At 37.5% G+C, this 17718-nt stretch overlaps 1 protein-coding gene across 8 annotated transcripts in view; it reads left to right on the forward strand.

The window, feature by feature from the left end:
- Positions 1 to 17718, forward strand: part of RBMS3 (RNA binding motif single stranded interacting protein 3) — a 601210-nt gene that overhangs the window by 451577 nt on the left and 131915 nt on the right. For all 8 annotated transcript variants that reach the window (XM_027675444.1, XM_027675445.1, XM_027675443.1 and 5 more), the window contains one exon: positions 3537 to 3616. In XM_027675444.1, the coding sequence (XP_027531245.1) occupies positions 3537 to 3616 (80 nt within the window). The remainder of the gene's footprint in view (positions 1 to 3536; positions 3617 to 17718) is intronic.

The raw sequence follows: 17718 nt of genomic DNA on the forward strand, positions 1-17718 counted from the left end.
TTCTCTTCTCTTCTCTTCTCTTCTCTTCTCTTCTCTTCTCTTCTCTTCTCTTCTCTTCTCTTCTCTTCTCCTTTTCTCTTCCTCTTCTTTTTTTCCTCTTCTTTTCTGTTAAATATTCCCTATTACTTATAACAACACGTAATGCCTACTTTGGTGCTGCTATGGTCTGTCGAGAGAGTAATATAAAGTTTTTAAATTATCTAAAATAAATATGCAGCAGCAAGATGTGAACATCAAATTACTTGGTACTGACACTTGTTTAGGCACACCCTGGTTTTGTTTGGGATTGGGTTTTGGTTGTTGGGGGTTTTTTGTTGTTTTTTTGTTTGTGTTTTTTTGTTGTTGTTGTTCTTTTACTAATCCTATTGAAATATCTTTAATTTAAAAACTATGGCTAGAAAAAAAATCATAAAAACATTGTACAGATTTTTTAAAATTTACTTCCTTTCAAATAGAATGGAATACAGACAGTCTCATTACTTATATTGTGTTTGGGAACTTTAGAACTTAGTTTCCAGAACTGGGAGATATATAGACACGGGTAAAAATAAATTCTCATGGTTTTACTAGTTTATTTGGGTTTAGATCATTATCTGTAGCTTTAAAAAATCATAAAGTCTATGGCTTTGATAATTTTTCTCCTACAATGCATTTCCTGGTTCAAAATAATGCTCAGATGCATTATAGTTATCCCCCAATTGCATTTAAACATGCATTATTGTCTTAGATCCTCTTATGATCAGCACCAAAAACATACTGTTGAAAAGAATTTGAAAATATACTTCACAAATTATCTAATCAGAAGGAAATTTCTAATATGTGAAGCTGATGTCCTTCCCTTTCCAGCAGGAGTGTTGAATACCTGTATCTTTCAATAGAAGTGTTTGAAGCATACAAGATATTTATCTTTTATCCAGAATATTATATTTGGTCATATTTTTGTTCTATCAATTATGAAGAAAGCCCTAATATTAAAAAAATGTATTTAAGAGTGCTCTTCTCCCAAGTTTACCTGGGCTCCAATGACATTCTTTTATAGAAAACCTGTCCCCTAGAGGCTTTTAACATGTAACAATTCTGTTAGTGATATTTGTATTAAATAATAGTCTGAAGCAACATTTTGAAACGTCTATCTCAGATGAGAAGAATAATTCCAAACACATTCTACAGCAGAGGAGTGCCACAGCTTTTTGAAGAAAAAGTAGGTGAATTTATTAGTGAGGACCTGAGAAAAGTATATTTTTATTGGGCCTCTGCCTAGATATGGCTAGTCTTTATGGATACAACAAGAGAAAGTGTAATATCTGAATTGATGTGTGCAGACAGGTTCAACTCATGTGTAGGTGCCTGTCATAGACATTGCCACCTAAGTGGTTCATGTTGATCAGAATTTTAACTAAACTAAAACGAGGGTCTTGTTATAGCAAGTATCATACAATTTTAGTAATATATGTACTTGCTCTGTGCCTCTGATTCTTCCCAGTCAGTCAGTGGGCTAATCATCCTGAAGAACATGATTTGAATGGGTTATTTCTAAAAAAGGGGTATTGTGGGCAAGTGTAAATTGTAATTTGTACTTCAGTGGCCCTGGGATAGATGCCATCCTGATTAGTGAGTGGCTACCTGGCCAACCGTGGCACGGCTGGGAGGGAAGTCTACCCCCACAGGCTCATATTGCAGGAAGCACGTGAGGACTCAGGTGGGGCGGATGAAGGATGGATGCAGTTGTTACTCAGCAACACGTCTGAAGGGAACGTGTATAGAGGGCTTTGTCTATTGTGCTGCCTTTTCAAACCGAGTCGATAATGCCAGTGTCGGTTTCAAGCGAAGCGTGTGCCAGATTACAGATAGCTGGCAATGGCATTTGAGAACCGCTAATTGTGAAACTTGAGAAGAAAATGTGCACATTCTTTTTCAGAGTGCTATTCGAATGATGGCCTTTTTATCCCAGAACACTGTGGGTTTCACTTTTATTCTCTTCTCTCATAAAATGCATGAAGTGCACTGAGTCTCTTTCACTTGGCAGCTTATATATTGCATTCTTTGCAAGGACTGCTTTGGCTTGTTAAAATGTACCCCATGTATTAAAATGAAATTGTCACTGCTGTGTGGTGCAACATAACATGGTTTGACACCAAGTGCCTGCAGCTACAGAAAACAGACTTTTATTGCATTTATTCTTTCAGAGACAAGAGTCTCTAAAGGCTCAGTGCAGACATTCGCTTAGTTAAATCTGAATGAAGCCAAAATGAACAGTCTAAGTCGCTGTCTTTGTGCTTGTAGAAATAGCCCAGCCCACATGATATGCAACGTGGAAGGGGCAATTTTTAATTACTTCACTTGAAACAAAAGGATGAAAGACTTTGACTTCCTCAAAGACTTAAACAGGCAAGCAGGATCTTTAAATTATTTTTTTTCAGTGGTATGGGGTGGTCCTTCAAACTCTGGCAAAATTGTATCCTGGGGGACAAAATGCTACTGTATGTGAACCACTCTTTCCAAAAACCAAATGACATGAAGCATGTTGGCTAAATTCATTTAGACAAGATATAGACTGGTGAGAAGTAAGCAATATATATGTCAGTGGAGTTATTTTGTGGAGAGCACCTGGAGGTAACCACTGGTGTATTGAAGGAGCACTGGACATAACACTATTTTTGTAAGAAATTATTAGCTTTACATTTCTCTCTTTCCTCTTTTCAAAGTTTCTGTACCCACTCTGTAGCAAAGTCAACCATTCTCTGCACTAGTATGCAGTTAATTTACAAGACCTGAAAGAATGGTAATTTCCCAGATATGGTATAACCATGGTTTGGGATTTGACTAGTGGCTTTGTATTCCTTATATTTCTTAAAAAAATATACATACCAATTCACTCTTAATGCTTTAACGTCTCAATGCTGAAAGTTATCCTGAGGTCATATGAGATGAAGGGTAAGACATTTTCCCTGCCAACGTTACATGTAAATTACTATCTTCACCCAGTATTTGGCTTCATGTTGTAATGGACATATATGCATTGCCTTTGGTTTTGCTATGCAGTCTGTCTTTGCAGGTTGTTTTTTAACATTGTAATCCTCAATAATTGTTGTTTAATCCCCTGTGTTCTTCTCCAAAATCTGTAATTAATTTCTTTTATGCTGTTTGAAATTATTTTGGGTATACAAGGAATCTACAAACACATCTTTTGCTTTTCCAAGCACTACCTGAGAGCATAAAGACTGTCCTTGTTCAGGGTGATTCCCCAGAGGGATGAGGGGACTGTTCATTGACACTGTTGCAGCTCAAACACAGCCGGGAGTGCAGCTGCAGACTGTGAGGGTGGCAGGTCCTCCTCCCAAGTCACACTGTATCATAATGAGCTCAACCCGTTTCTCCACAGAAATCAGCAAGAGCGGCTTTGAAGATTTCTCTCAGCATCTGTGCTTGTCCTTTTTTTCTCCTTTTGCTTTTTGTTTTTGCTGACTGAGTACTTTCATAATAATCTGGTAGCACATATAGGCTCTACCCATATCCCACTCTCTTCTCTTTTCCAGAATGGAGTCTACAGAAAAATGTGAAGTAGTAATTCAACATTTTAATGGCAAATATCTGAAAACCCCACCTGGTCTACCAGGTAAGTCTAGCCATCACTGTGAAATTTAAAATTCACGGAAGAGTTTAGAATACAGAAATACTGAAATTTGTGTTGAGAGTGTCTTAAATTACTGCCCCTACTAAAAGGACATATAACTTCTGTGGTTGAAGCCAATCATTTATGACCCATAGCATCTTCTTTCTTGCCCAAGTTTGTATGCTTCAGGCATTTGTGCCTGAAAGCAGTAAATTTAAGAACATATAACATTAACGTTGTCGTTTAAATGTTTTAATATTAAATGTTGTTGGGGTTTTTTTCCCCAATTAGAGTAGAGGCCACATAATGCTGGTGCTTTTCTAACAAACTAGTAATATACCTAGATGAGCAACTATGTTATAGGTTATAAAATAGCCAGGATTTCAGGTTGTAGTAACTTTATATTCTTTACACTTACTCGTTAGTGTTGCTAAATATTATACTTTTTTATACCATTTGTATCTGCCATAACTTAATGAAATCCTGATGTTTTCTCCTAATACCCATAGAATACACTCATTGGTGTGTCTGTGCCACATTGAAATTCAAGTTTCAGCCATTATTTTGTTTTTCAAAACTTCAGCTGTCATCCACATGTCCCTCAACTGTACAAAGTTTAGCGACCAGTTGCCTGATACTTAGTGCTTGACAAGACCTCCCCAAGGCCACAGCTCTGCAAAGATTTCTCATTTGGATTGTCTGAAGAGCTGCATCCAATGAGCAGGAAATACTTGCAAGAATTGTGTCCTAAGTTATTATCTCTTTCTCTCTCCCCCTTCCCAAACTTTCATTAAAATATTTCCTTTTTTGGTTACTTTCATTAAATTCCTCCTTATTCATTGCCTAGTTCTTTGTGCAGAAGATGCACTAAATACTCTAATTAAAAAAGAGCCATCTGCACAGCTACTGTGTACATTAATTGAATGCTGCAATGCACATATAAATTTTAGTCATATCACCTTCATGAAAGAATATAACGCATTTAGTACATGCTGCAAGACTCCATTTTATGATTTCTTTTTTGAAAGTAGTCACTGACAATTTTTCTCAGCACCAACTAATGAATTACACCACCAATTTTGTGAAGGGCAACAGAATTGGGCTGCATAGAACAATGGGCAAAGCAACATAGGCAGAGAACTTAGCATGCCATTCTGTATGCATACATTGAGTCCCAGTAGTAATCTGTTTAATATCATAGCAACACCCAATGGAAAGAGTGTGAATAGCAAGGAATTAGTAAGTCCAGCTTTGTCATGATAACCCTGCATGGTCACATTCCCAGTTGTCTCAGAGAGACATCATTAGATCCAGAAATAAAGTAGAATATTCTTACAGAGCCTGCTTGAGACAAAAAAGGCTACATGGTAAAGAATAAAAGCTAGAAATTGAAAATAAATTTTCTTTTTTTCCTTATTTTTTAATTTTTAAATTAATCAGAAATATACTGGGTATTCAACATGAACAGTGTGGAACATCAAAATAGGAGTCTTGATAAGATAGCGTGATTACTTACTTCTGTTCCAAGAGATACACTGAAATTGGATTCTGATGCTTTCTTAAAGGACATTAATCAGCTCTTAGTTTCTTGAAGAAGGAGTCCACGTGGAAAGATTATCTACAAAGTTTCTCTTGTGATTATTTTTATCAGATGGCATTTAGTTGCAAGGATTATATGGGAAGTTACCATTTTAAGAGTTTTTATTTACCTACGTACTGTTTAGACTCAGGTATAGCCTGAAGCATCTTGTGGCAAAATCACTGAACCAGTAACTGAACTCGCTCAACTATGCACTAGGTAAGATCCCATTTTGTACTTAAGTTTTGGAAGACAGATTTTGTAGCTCCAAACACAGAGCATTCGAAATTGTCATAGGGTATTTAATCCACATAAAATAGAGTGTTTGTGCCTCATTATTAGAGTAGGGCACTCTTTAAAACCATAATTATAAGATTTGTTATATTCAACCCTTGCAGTTGAGGTGATTCAAAAAATCATATTAATTTTCCTTTGATCCAGTGCAAAAGAATACTCACTCTTAGTTTCTTCTTCTTGACATAGATTCCTGTTAAGGCTTGTACTCGGTTTATACATCTGTGCTATGAACCTGTATTTAATGCTCTCAGCGAAGATAGGAGTGTCTCGCTGTATTCCCCTCTTGGCAGTTGCTTATCTTCCTGCATGGAAGAGGAAGGAAAATCAAGTCTCCTAGTGTACTTGGAAAATCACAATCAGAGTCTGAAAATGATACTCCCAGCATCTCAGTAATTGGCATAAAAAGAGAATCATCTCTGGTTATTGCTGTGACCTCTTTATGGATAGCAGTTAAAAATGAGGAGCTGGAGAACATTAGCAGAAGTATGTCACACTATCTGTTACTAACCTCTGCTTCTCAGAGACCTACTCTTACTGAGAGAGGAAATGAATCAATCCTTTTAGGGTTAAATTACATTGATTTTTGACTTCCAGCTGGATTTCTTTCAGGTGTAGCATTGAACTGGGAGGGGTTTGCATTTTTGTCCACATCTCCTTTCATCCAAGCTCTAGTGTTCTGGTTCAGGTTTGCCAGCTAATAGAAGGTTGCATGAGGCCCATCAAGAAGGAAATCAGCCTGCTGCAGGCCATTTTGTACTGACCTGAGGCAGTGGGTTTGTGAATCAGACAAATCATTTTGGCAGCTTGCTTCCATCTGCGCTGTGTTCCCCAGTTGGATTCCCTGAGTTGTGATCCTGGTGTTGTGTCACCCATACATCTTGTGGGATGTATGTTTTTAAGATTACCATGTTTACAGGATAAAATGCTCATGTGTTCCAGGGGCAGTTTTGCCTGATTACCAAGTCATGACAGAAGAAGGACTGGAGTGGGTAGCTTTCACATAATGCTGAACAGCCCATCAGAAAGATTGGACACTATGGCATTGGCTTTCATGGCAGAATATGGCAAAATCGTGGGCCGTGACTTAGTTATATCTGCCCAAAGAGTTATCTCAAACATTAATTTTGGATACAGAGCTCTTTTTTCAACTGTGGGGTTTTTTTCCTTGGCAAATGAGATGTAAATTTAGTTGGATATATATTTTTTTGTTGTTGGAAGTAAGAAAGAAGTTAAAGAGAGTAACTGTTGTGTATCTAGATGTTTGAGTCCAGGTACATCTAAGCTGACCCAACCAACAGTACAGCAGGAAAGCAGTGTTGCATCTTCAAGAAAAGGAGGGTACACAGGACACTCTGGAGACTCTGTATTCTGCGTGTTCCCAAGGCAAAAATACATTCATCCCTGTTTGATTTTCTAACTTCAATTACTGCCTGTTGTCTCTTAAAAATCACAGAACTGAGCACTTGCAGCTCCAAACCACTCTGCTTCAACTCAGTGATAATGTATGGGTTATTTTTTGACTCTTGAAATATTTTGCTCATCAGTTGTATAATTCCTAGGTAAATTGAGCTGTATTGTGTCTGTGTTAGTGAATTATTCTCATTAAGGATCCTTCTCCATCTGACTACTTGGCTCCATTCCATTCCAAAAGGAATTGTTCCACTGTCCTACTTGCTCAACTAATAAGCATTTCATGATGTTCAGTCTTAGATGTACAGTACAAAGTAATTGGTTGTCCCATAAATAATTAGTTAATATCTTTGCATTTCTTTCAGACTGAGAAAGTACAGTTGTCTCCAGAAATCTGCAAAATCTCAGTGCCTGGCAGATTCCATGTGAACTTCATAAATATTCTGTGTAGCTTTGAGTGATTATTATTTTAGTGGGTTTTATTTGTGAGGGTTTTTTGTTTTCCCTTTACTAGCACTGCTTTTCTGAGATAAATAGACCAAGGCCTGCTGGGTGTATTTTCTCCCTATAGAGAGTGCAGCCTTATGTGAAACTTATTGTATAGGCCCCGCATTGCCATTCTGTAAGAGAAGTCAGCAAATTAATGCATCAGACTATAGCACTGTACGTCTCCATCAAGATGTGAAGAGCACTACTAATGATAAAGGTAGCTTGCTCTCTCTTTCAGTGCTGCATCTATTTTCATTGGTGAATATGAAAATCCTGCTAATCTATGACATCTTGCAATCACTGAATTCAAGTAAAAATTCCTAGCTTGTCTGTCAGTAACAAATTGATTTCTCTTTGGATGGGCAAGCTTAGGGTATGATATTTACACAGAGCTTTTGTTCATCTCCCAGTATCATTGGATGTCTTTAGATAACTTCATTTTCTCTTTCTGAATAAGTGCAAAGATTTAACAAGTTCTTACTTTTCTCTCTGGAATTTCACGGGAACATGCCTCAATTGCAGTAATTATCCTCTGCTGATGCATCCATTATGCTCCCTCACAGCATTTTCTAGTCATTATAGTACTTCCTAAATTTCGTTTGCTTTGTAAATACTTTGGGTTTTCAGAAGACATTGGGCCAGTTCCTATTTCAGGGAAAATTTAAAACAATTGAGACACATGAATGCTATAATTCATGGTCAAGAATATTCTTCTGTAGGGACTTTTGTTGCTAATTCTAATGCCAGATTAAAAAAATATCTGATAAAAAGGAAGAAGAGGGAAGTACTATCCTTGTGTAGGTTAAGAAACCCACAAGTCACAAGTGATAGTGGCATTTTGATACCAATTTTTACTAGAGCAGAAACTCGTAAAGGGAAAGAAATTATCTGCAACAATACGGATGTATTTGCAAATACCTCATATCTTGCTTTAATCATTAATGGCCATGCTTTATTTTTTTTTTCTTGAAAGGGTCCTAAGCACTGCATTTTTATGGACTCATTTCACCAGAATGAATGGATATTTTCTACCTCTCTCCTTAGTTTAAATATTTCTCTTAGGTCATCTCTTAGATTCTTCCACCACAGAGAGTAAATTCAAATAATTAATCTTTGCTTCAGAGAAGTAGAACTTGGAATACTCTATTTAGAGCAACATGTTTTCTAGGAGATGGTGGCTAAAATGGTCATGAGAAAACAGTATTTCAGTTGAGGGTTAACTGTGAACTGGATATTAACCACATCTTCCATTGTTTTCTCTTACTGGATGAGCTAATACTATTTAGCTTGTCATTAGCGAGGCTGTAAATTGTGGGGTTTTTAGTGAATGAACTTAAAATGTTTTGTCTGATAACTTTTTTGCCCCTGTTTCTTGGTGTTTATCTTTTTATTTATCTGTTCATATATATGCATAAAACTCTGAGAAAACTCTTCCAAATCTATATTCTTGGGGCACTACCTAGCTGTCTGTATATATGTATATGTTTTTTACTGTTTTAAACAGCAGCCAAAACTCTAAACCTACAAACTCTGGGTATGGGTTTGTAGTTACCTTTAAACATTTGTTGAATGCTACAGAGAACCTGGAATAAAAAGTATTCTGCTAGGTTTGGTACTGGTAATACTCAGTGAAGCTAGTTTTAGAAGGGGGTTGTCTATTACATATTGTTATCCTCAAAAATTGCTTTATTCAAACAACCCCAATTCTCTTGCTTGTATTCTCAGTTCCTTTCATGTATATGATGTTAGTTATCTGAATCTCTTGTATTGTCTACCTTCTAAGAATTCAGGTTTGTTTTTTCATTGTTATCTGCTGACTGCACTATATAAATTCTTCCCTCCTGTATCAGAAAATACGATCCATGTAAAGACTTTGTAAAAAAACCCCTGTTTAACAAATTTTCTATTTATTTGTCCTGTTCCGATTACTGGCTGACATTTTTTATGGAATTGCTGTTATCTTTCACATTCTGTGCTCCATTGATGCACATGCTCAGCTCATTGTTAGGAGAAATTTCATTCACATCGCAAACACTCTGAACATTTTTTTAATTTCTGTTGGTTCCCAGTCTTCATCTTTGACAGACAGTTAAAATCTTTAACTCCTTCTGTCACTGTCCTGCTTGAGTCCTGGTGATGACCATGAGGCCAGTGTAACTGTTTGGTGCAGAATGGGCTCTGTGGACCTATTGCCTGGGTCGTGTTGGATGTTAAGAGGTGCCTCAGTGCTATATACAGCTTTCAGAAGACAGTGTCCCTAGGGAAATAAATTTTCATTTTTCAGACATCACGTAAGGGTTAAGATCACACAGACTTTGTAGAAGATGGTCATAAAGATGGACCTTCTAACCAAGAAACTACAAAATGGGTACTGAATTAGTGGAAAATATAAAACCTTTTTCTTAGAAAACAGTTCCCTGGTTACATCTCTGAGGCTTTGGTTTGTGGCTCGTGCAGGCTTTCTATGACGTGGCCAACCTCATTGCTGCTCCATGTTCTGCTCTCCCTTTTAGAGCCTGGCTGTCACACACTACCAGCTCAGGCTCCTGGCTTTGCCCTCCTTACGGTACTTGGCCAAATCTCCTTTGTAGTTAATCCAACCTGTACCGACTCTGCAGCAATAGATTTCCAATAGGTTGTGACTTCAACTGAAATCAAGTAATTCTTAGACTTGCAAAGTTTCTCTCCTTTCAAACATAGACTTCAAAAGTCTAATGGTGTTTGGATTTCTTCATGGCATTCTTGAGAATTTCAAATGTTAAGTGTGTCATTTTGTATCACTGGACAAGACTGGTTTCTCTATCTTTAGCTCTTTTTTTTTTTTTCATTTCTTCAGAACTACGTTTATGTAACCTTCAGTTGTCCTTCCTGTGCTGACATTTGTGTAGATGCTTGTGGTTTCATAGCACACATTTCCATGTCATGCTGCAAAGATCCATCCCAAATTTCCTAGATTTCTTGGATCTTGAAGATTGTGTATAATTTATATTGTTTGAAGGCAAAGGATATTTTTCTACCAAAAAAAAAATTTCCTATCTACTCAAGATTTTATCACATTTCCATTTAGTTCAAAAAAGACTCCCTTTGGTTAGGAGGATACAGAATTAGATGTTTACCCAATAAACCCCAATAGCTGGTATGTGCTTATTTCTTGGAGGAACATAAGTTGAGCTAATTTGTGTTTCAGATATTATGTGTAACAGTGCTAAATCATGTAGTTTGAGCTCATGAGGGAAGTTGTGTGAGAGAAGACAGAGTGTTGACATGTTCTAAAGCCTGCTTTTACAGAAATATATAAACTTGTTGATGATGGGGGCAGTTTCAAAGATCTGATATGTTACATATTTATGTTGTGTTTCATTTGAGCTTGTACTGGTCTGTAGGTTCTTTGGAAAAGAACTGTATCTTTTTGTATTTTAAAAAATTGTACAATAGAATCCTGAGCTTTGTAATCTGGCTGTATAATTAAGGAGAAAGTCTTTCACAGGGTTGGGGTTTTTTATTACTTTGTAACTAGAAGTAATAAAAAATGCATAAGATCAGTTTGTGATATCACAGTAATTCAGGTCATGGTGTATAAAGTAGCAGTACTGCAGTTTGGATTAAGATCTTTCACTTGGTTTATAAGAATGAAAGTTAGAGAACAATATGGCATATAAATGAGAAAAGATTATTCCTTGTTTCTTCCTGTCACAGTATCACCTGTCATATCTTTCCTAAGATTTCCAGAAGTCTGCAGCATAAACAGAGAACTGCATTCCTTTCTCATTCACAGTATCTAGTGGCAATGAACTGTGCCACAGTTTATCGAAATTAATTTTAGTATATACCTTCTTTCTTTTAACTCAAAATGCATTTTTTGTTGTTAAGAGTGACTATGTAAATCCTCCAATTCAGAAAATCTGTTCCGTTTGTGTGTAGTGGCGGATATATTTGCTTATGAACAAATAGGTTTGTCTCTTCTATAGGTTACTGCTGTATAACCAGCACAGCTGAGAGGATGTGTACTGAATTCTGTCTTGCCTCATACATCACCAGGAAAAGTGTCAACAAGTTTCTGGTCCAGGGACAGTGCTGTTCCTTGGATGCACTTGTAAAATCCAAGACAAGACAGACGAGTTGCACAGGTGTTATGGCAGGCAAAATTTATGAGCCAGAAAGACTCACAGCTTGAATTTCAGATTGTTTAGGTCTAAAGGGCTGGCAATTTAAAACAAAGCAAAACAAGCAAATAAAAATATGCAAATCAGAGCATGAAACAATGTGGAACATTGTAAAGTCATTTATACATGATTCAAATTTCAGGGAGGAATTCTGCTTTTTCATCAGCTGTGGCCAGCAGTGGCACAACTCCTCCTGTTTCTTCCTCTCCTGCGTTACTTTATTAGTCCCTTCAGGACACTTTAAATGATGGAGTACATCTGCTTTGCAGACCCTACTGCTGCAGTATAGTGTTGTCACACCTGAGCCAACTAGTTTAAAACTCATTTAAAAAGGCAACTTGAGGAAGGCTGAGCACAGACTAACTGCTTGGGCTCGTAGTGTGTTATGCTCAATAATAATAATATCCAGCAAGTGTTTTACATGATTTTTTTTAACTGAGGAGAATTATTTCCCTTTCAAGCCTTTCATAGAAAAATTCTTCCTTTTTCTTCACTGCCTCCCTCACACTTTTCCACTTGATTTCACATTAAACACCTTTAAATTCGAAACATAGTGAAGTTTATGTCAGAAGTATCAGTCTGAATGTTTGCCCTGTAAATCCCAACTAACCTGAACTAAAATGTTTTATTGAAGCTTAACAATGTACAAATACATATTTTTTGACACACTCCTTTGGACATCCATATTTCAGCCAGAAGTGGAAGCCTCTGGGATAGGCCTTTTCAGATGTCCCAATAATTGTTTTTTGTCCCCAATTGATTTTTCACATGTTTTGGAACACCTCTGAAAATCAATGAACATCCAGGCAATTTCCCTTCAAGCGCACTTGGGTGGCCATAAGCCTCATGGAGGGTCTCAGGTGGATTTGCCCCACCATCAGGGCTGGAACAGTAAAAATACATTTTTACTGACAGAGCTTGTAAAGAATTTGGTGGCTTGAAAGAGAGGATATGTATCCCAACTTTGGAGTAATTTTGTGAACAGAAGCCAGTCTGCAAGTGCTTGGTGTGTCCTTAAGTGTTTTGGGAAAAATTTGGTGTTGATGCCTTTAGGAATGACTGTGGTGTGAGAAAGGGAGCGTCACAAGAGAGGGAAGGCACACATAAATGGGAAAAATGAACTCAGGGTCTCTCCTCCCTTTCTAGTCTTGCCTTTCTGCCACCCTCCCTCCCTCCCTGTCCCTGCCACCAGAGGAGTATTGAGGACTGAGGACTCTCCTGCAGGCCTTCCCCCTGAGCATGAAGTGGCTCGAAGTGTCTAAAGTAGCGTGTGAAGATCTTTCCCTTTGTGATTCATCCAGACAAAGTAAGATGAGTGTTATCACAACAGCAGTTTCCATATGTTTTGAATACCAGAAACCTCTTGCATAATTGAAGCCTCTCTCTTCCCTTTCCATATGTTTTGAATACCAGGAGGCTCTTGTGTACTTGAAGTCTCTATCTCCCCCTTCACCTCCTTGAATGGTACTGCAAAACAGAGAAAAGCAATTCAGCCTGAAAGCACTGGGAAAGCAGGAGGCTGACATTCTATTAGATTTTGGCTTTGTTTGTCACAATAACAATGTCATTATGCTGGTCAGCAGTCCTTAGCAGCTGTAAAAGCCCCATTTCTTAGCCATTTCTCTTAGCCTTTCTTGTTTGAATGGCAGCATTTGATCACAAGATCATAGAAAGGTCTTTCCCGGGTTCAATTATAGGAACTTGAAAGAGGAGCAAAGCAGCCTACATTTTCCTAGTACTGCCTCTCTCTCTATGATGTGTCTGCAATTTACCTTCTACAATGTAAGAGACATCAAGAGGGAGGGGAAAGGTGATGGATATCTGATTTTACATTTGTCCTTTTTGTCAAAGCTCATTAAAACAGCATTTTATAAAATGTAGTTTTTCCCCTACCACCCAGTCTATAATTCTCAAGTATATATTGTTTTCAGAATTGCTGCTGTTCAGCAAAGAAAAAGAAACCAAAATATGAGATAGAAAAGGAGAAAGGAGTAATTTAACTTTTAGATTGCAGAGATATGATATGAGAAAATACTTTTCAAAGGCCAGGTTTGACAAGTCTTACTTCACATAAGACTTTTATACTTCAAAAAATTCGGATTTTAACCACAAAAAAATCCCACTTATCATGGGTGGCTCTTCAGGCATAGTATCGTGTTACTGAATACAATTAGCATCTTTTTCAATTAGGTTACTGATTACAAGGTGAATTCACTGATTCTGAGCCTTTTTGTCCTCTGGCTTTTTCCTTCCCTTTAATTTTTCCCTTCTCCTCTTCATTTTCTTTCTTCCTTTCCCCCTTCTTTTCTCCTCTTTGCTTCTTCACCTCTTCCCTCCATAACTTTGTGATCATATGTGAAGTTTTGTAGTTCAGAGATAGCACTACAAAACTTTGAAATATGTGTGCAAATTAAGAAAATACGACCCAGCAGCCTACTAACTGTATTCTTGTCTGGATTTCCCCCTCTCACCCACTGTAACAGCACCATGAATGAGCACCTGCCCTTCAAAGTGCTGTCCTTCAAGGAATTCTCCATCAAATGGGTTTTACATTACAATATAATGAAAGCCTCAGCATTTGGGATTTTCAAAAGAAGGCTGGTAGCATAGGAGTAAATATATTGTGAGCATCTGTATTTCACTGATGTAGGAGTTGATGTCATTGGTTATTTTCATTTTTAATTTATCTGATTTCAGACTAGTCCCAAGGGTGGCTCTAATAGAAACCAGGCAATAGTGAGCTGGGTTCTTTAAAAGCAGAGAATATTCTTCTTGAATGTGAGCAGCACCAAGAAACTTACCTTAGCCTTAGGAGGCTGTAATTTCAACAGGCATGGTGTGTGGTGGATACAAGTTTAGGCTGAGCAGTTCATTTTCCATATGAGTTGTCTTTATTTCAGCATATTGTATATAATGTAAGAAGAAATAGTCATTAAAAATCTTAAATGCAATTTTTTGTGATTGAGATGTTGGTAGGTGGTTTTTCATTTATATATGTTTTGCCTGCCTGTAATTTCAACCAAATATAGTCCTTTCATGCATCTCGTGACCTGGGTTGCTGGTTTTAGCCTTGTATACCAGAAGTTTCCTCCAAAGTGGAATTTGATTTTGGTGCTAAGAAAATAAAAGGTGTAGATGGGACAGTAATAGTTCAAGATGGAAGGTATTGAAGATACAGGAGTTGGAGTGTCTCTGAAATTTAATTTTAAAGCTTTTTTTCCCCCCAAGACATTGCTTGTTTGCTGGCTTTGAAAAAGTAAAAAATGTTCAGCACGCCTACAAATGTACGTAAGGAGAGGTCTGTCTCAATATTCTGCTGTACTGATCATTTGGTGTGATCATTGATTCCAAAAGCTTTTTCTGGATGCCAGAGTAGTGACATAAAGGAGGCTTATTCTGTAAGTGGCCTCCATACTACTCCTACAGTATCTGTTCCTTATTTAACATTTTTGGCATTTTTTGAAGTAGTTTGAGTGAGAAGTAAGTTAGTCCCATTAATTTGCATGGATACTTAAGTATTGAAGTCTTTTAGGCTTAATTTACACTGTTGACCATTAATCAACATTAATATAATCAAATATATGAAAATTAATAGATGAAACTAGACTGTCAGACCTGGGAAATAAAGCTGTTCCTTTATCCAGCAACAACAACTTGGAAGCTGAAAGTTTCTATTTGTCCCACAAGAAAGATCAACTCAGGATCAGGAAAAAGATCCACCCTTCCTTTAAGGCAAGAGTTTCAAAAAGATGCTAATTATATTGATTTTGATAGTGGTTTTTGTTCAACAGATGTTCTTCTCCTAGGAAATACATGAGGACCACCAACATACTTCAAACAGACCTCCAAAAAAGAGCAGTCACCACATAATGGTTTTCAGTCACCACTGACAGGTCTGAATCAATGGCTAATTTGTTATCTAATTACCGTTTCTCATGCATCAGATCCTGTACCTAGCAGTGAACATGAAAACCTTTCTGCCTGATTGCTGCACATTGTCTAATAACAAACACAAACTTAATTCTATTTATTTTCATGTTTCTAACCTTCTGCAGGGGAAAAGCAATACAGACAGAGACTACAGGTAACTGCTGTGCAAGATTGCTGTTGTAATTAGGCCTTTTTCAAGGAACACAACCATTCCCAAGCAGTCCAGTCTCGATCTGAAACCTGTAATAGTGCCCTAAGGAGGTATCGTGAAAGGCTTTAGCCAGCACAAGTACACTTAATAAAATGAAATGTGGCTGTCAGAACTTACAAAAACTAGTTAAGAAATCAGAGTAACTCAGTTATCTAACCCAGCTGATGGATTACGGATGGGGTCTATCGACGGTCTATACACCATCTAAGAGGGATGTGGCAGGGAAAGGTCAGTCAGGGGAAGAGACAATGCCAAGTTCGTTAGGATGTCAGTCCTTCTCCCAGACCTATGAGCCGAGAGCCCTTCGTTAGGTACCACAGAGCAAACTCCACAGAGCATGCTTTCTGTGAGGGAGCTGCAGCTGTTAGAAATACCTTATGTTTGGTCTTTGTTTTAATCCTCATTTTTTTACTTTATTAGTGTTTCTTAAACTGCTACTTTCTTGGTAAGAACCAGCTTAACCTGCACAAGCAACTATTTGGAGAAGAGCTAACTGCATCTCACTTTCCTTGCTGCTCAGCACCTTGGGGGGAGCATCTCGGTTAATAAAATGGTTGTCCATCACTCCTTGTTTTTCCCAGCAGGCTTAGTGCAGTGTGTCTTCCCTGCAGCTAGCATTGCCTTGCTGTCACCATCTCTTTTATGCCAACATTTCAAAAATTTCCTCCATGGGTTTTGAGTAGTCTCAGCTGTACTGAACTTCTTGTAAATACAATCCTGCATCTACATGTCCTGTGCCTGCAGCACTAGATGAGACACCGTCTGCACCTTGTCACTTACCCGCTCCTGAAGGAAGGGTTTTGCAGGATGATGACACAGCACAGATTCCTCCACTCCTTGTAGGCCGGCTGGGCGCCAATGACTTTGACCTAGAGCCTATCTGTTGCTGTACTTTTCTCAATGCAGAGTCAAAATTGCATAATGTTTTAGCCTGTGACAGATTAGACAGGAGAAAACCTTCTGTTGTCTGATAACCTCCTTTGATAACAAGTTAGTAGCATTGGAGCTAAATCCATATGACAGCTACTCATTTTGCTTTGCCTATTTTGCTTGGGCTTTTTGAGCTCTGACACGTCTGAAATATGTTGACTTGAATATGCCTTTCATTGTTGGTTTTTATAGATGAAGATACAAACAAAAACTGGGAAAATTTGAGTTGTCGTCCCACCTGTCATGCCAGAGTTGTTGGCAATCTCATTTTCCGTCAAAGGTGATTCTCATAGGATTTTTCGTATGTGTACAAATATATGTTTTGTTCGTTTTTTTTCCCCCTGAAATCATATTGATAACCTTGATTGAGAAAGGTTTCTTTAGCACATACTTAAATAATCCTTATTTAAATTTTGAAAACATGCGTGATTTTTTTTTTTACCCGAACAGCAGTGGTCTCCCAAGTCTGAAACTGGAGTTTCAGACACACAAAGAGTAAAAGAGAAACTGGGTGACAGAGCAAAGTTCAATTTCTGACGTCTGCCAAGGTTTTGAAGAATGATTTGTATCTTTTTCGTAAAGTCAAATGAAGGTTAATAATTTTAGATAGATCAAAATCAGTTTACCTGAGTTGGTTGAGCAAGCTAAGAACTCCTCTGAATCACCCAGAGGCATATTGACATCCAGTTAATGTTAGAAGTAGTTCTGTTCTTTTTACACTTTGAAATTTTTGAACATTTTTGTTTGTTCAATATGCATATCTATTTCCATTCCATTCAACATCCCTAATATTTGACCATATTAAAAACAAATTAACTCACAGAATAATATAGAGAAAAATCTTTGGCCATTCTTTGGCAGGGAAGGTAAGAGCAAAGAAGGGAAGATAGCATGTAAGAAGTTTGGAGTGCTAAGAATAGTTAATGCATAGCTTTTTCATGCACATTATCAGTAGTGGATCTCAAAGAAATCTGGTTTTTAATCCTACATCTTAGTTCAAGTTCATTCACTCTTCTGAAAGTAAGATTGTGTTCAGTTTTATGGGTCTGATGAATTTTTTTTGGTTTTAATTATTATAAATCTGTTTTTCTAGCTG

This window comes from Neopelma chrysocephalum, unplaced genomic scaffold, assembly GCF_003984885.1.
Source record: "Neopelma chrysocephalum unplaced genomic scaffold, ASM398488v2 Primary Assembly neopelma1_26, whole genome shotgun sequence".
Taxonomy (NCBI): Eukaryota; Metazoa; Chordata; class Aves; order Passeriformes; family Pipridae; genus Neopelma; species Neopelma chrysocephalum.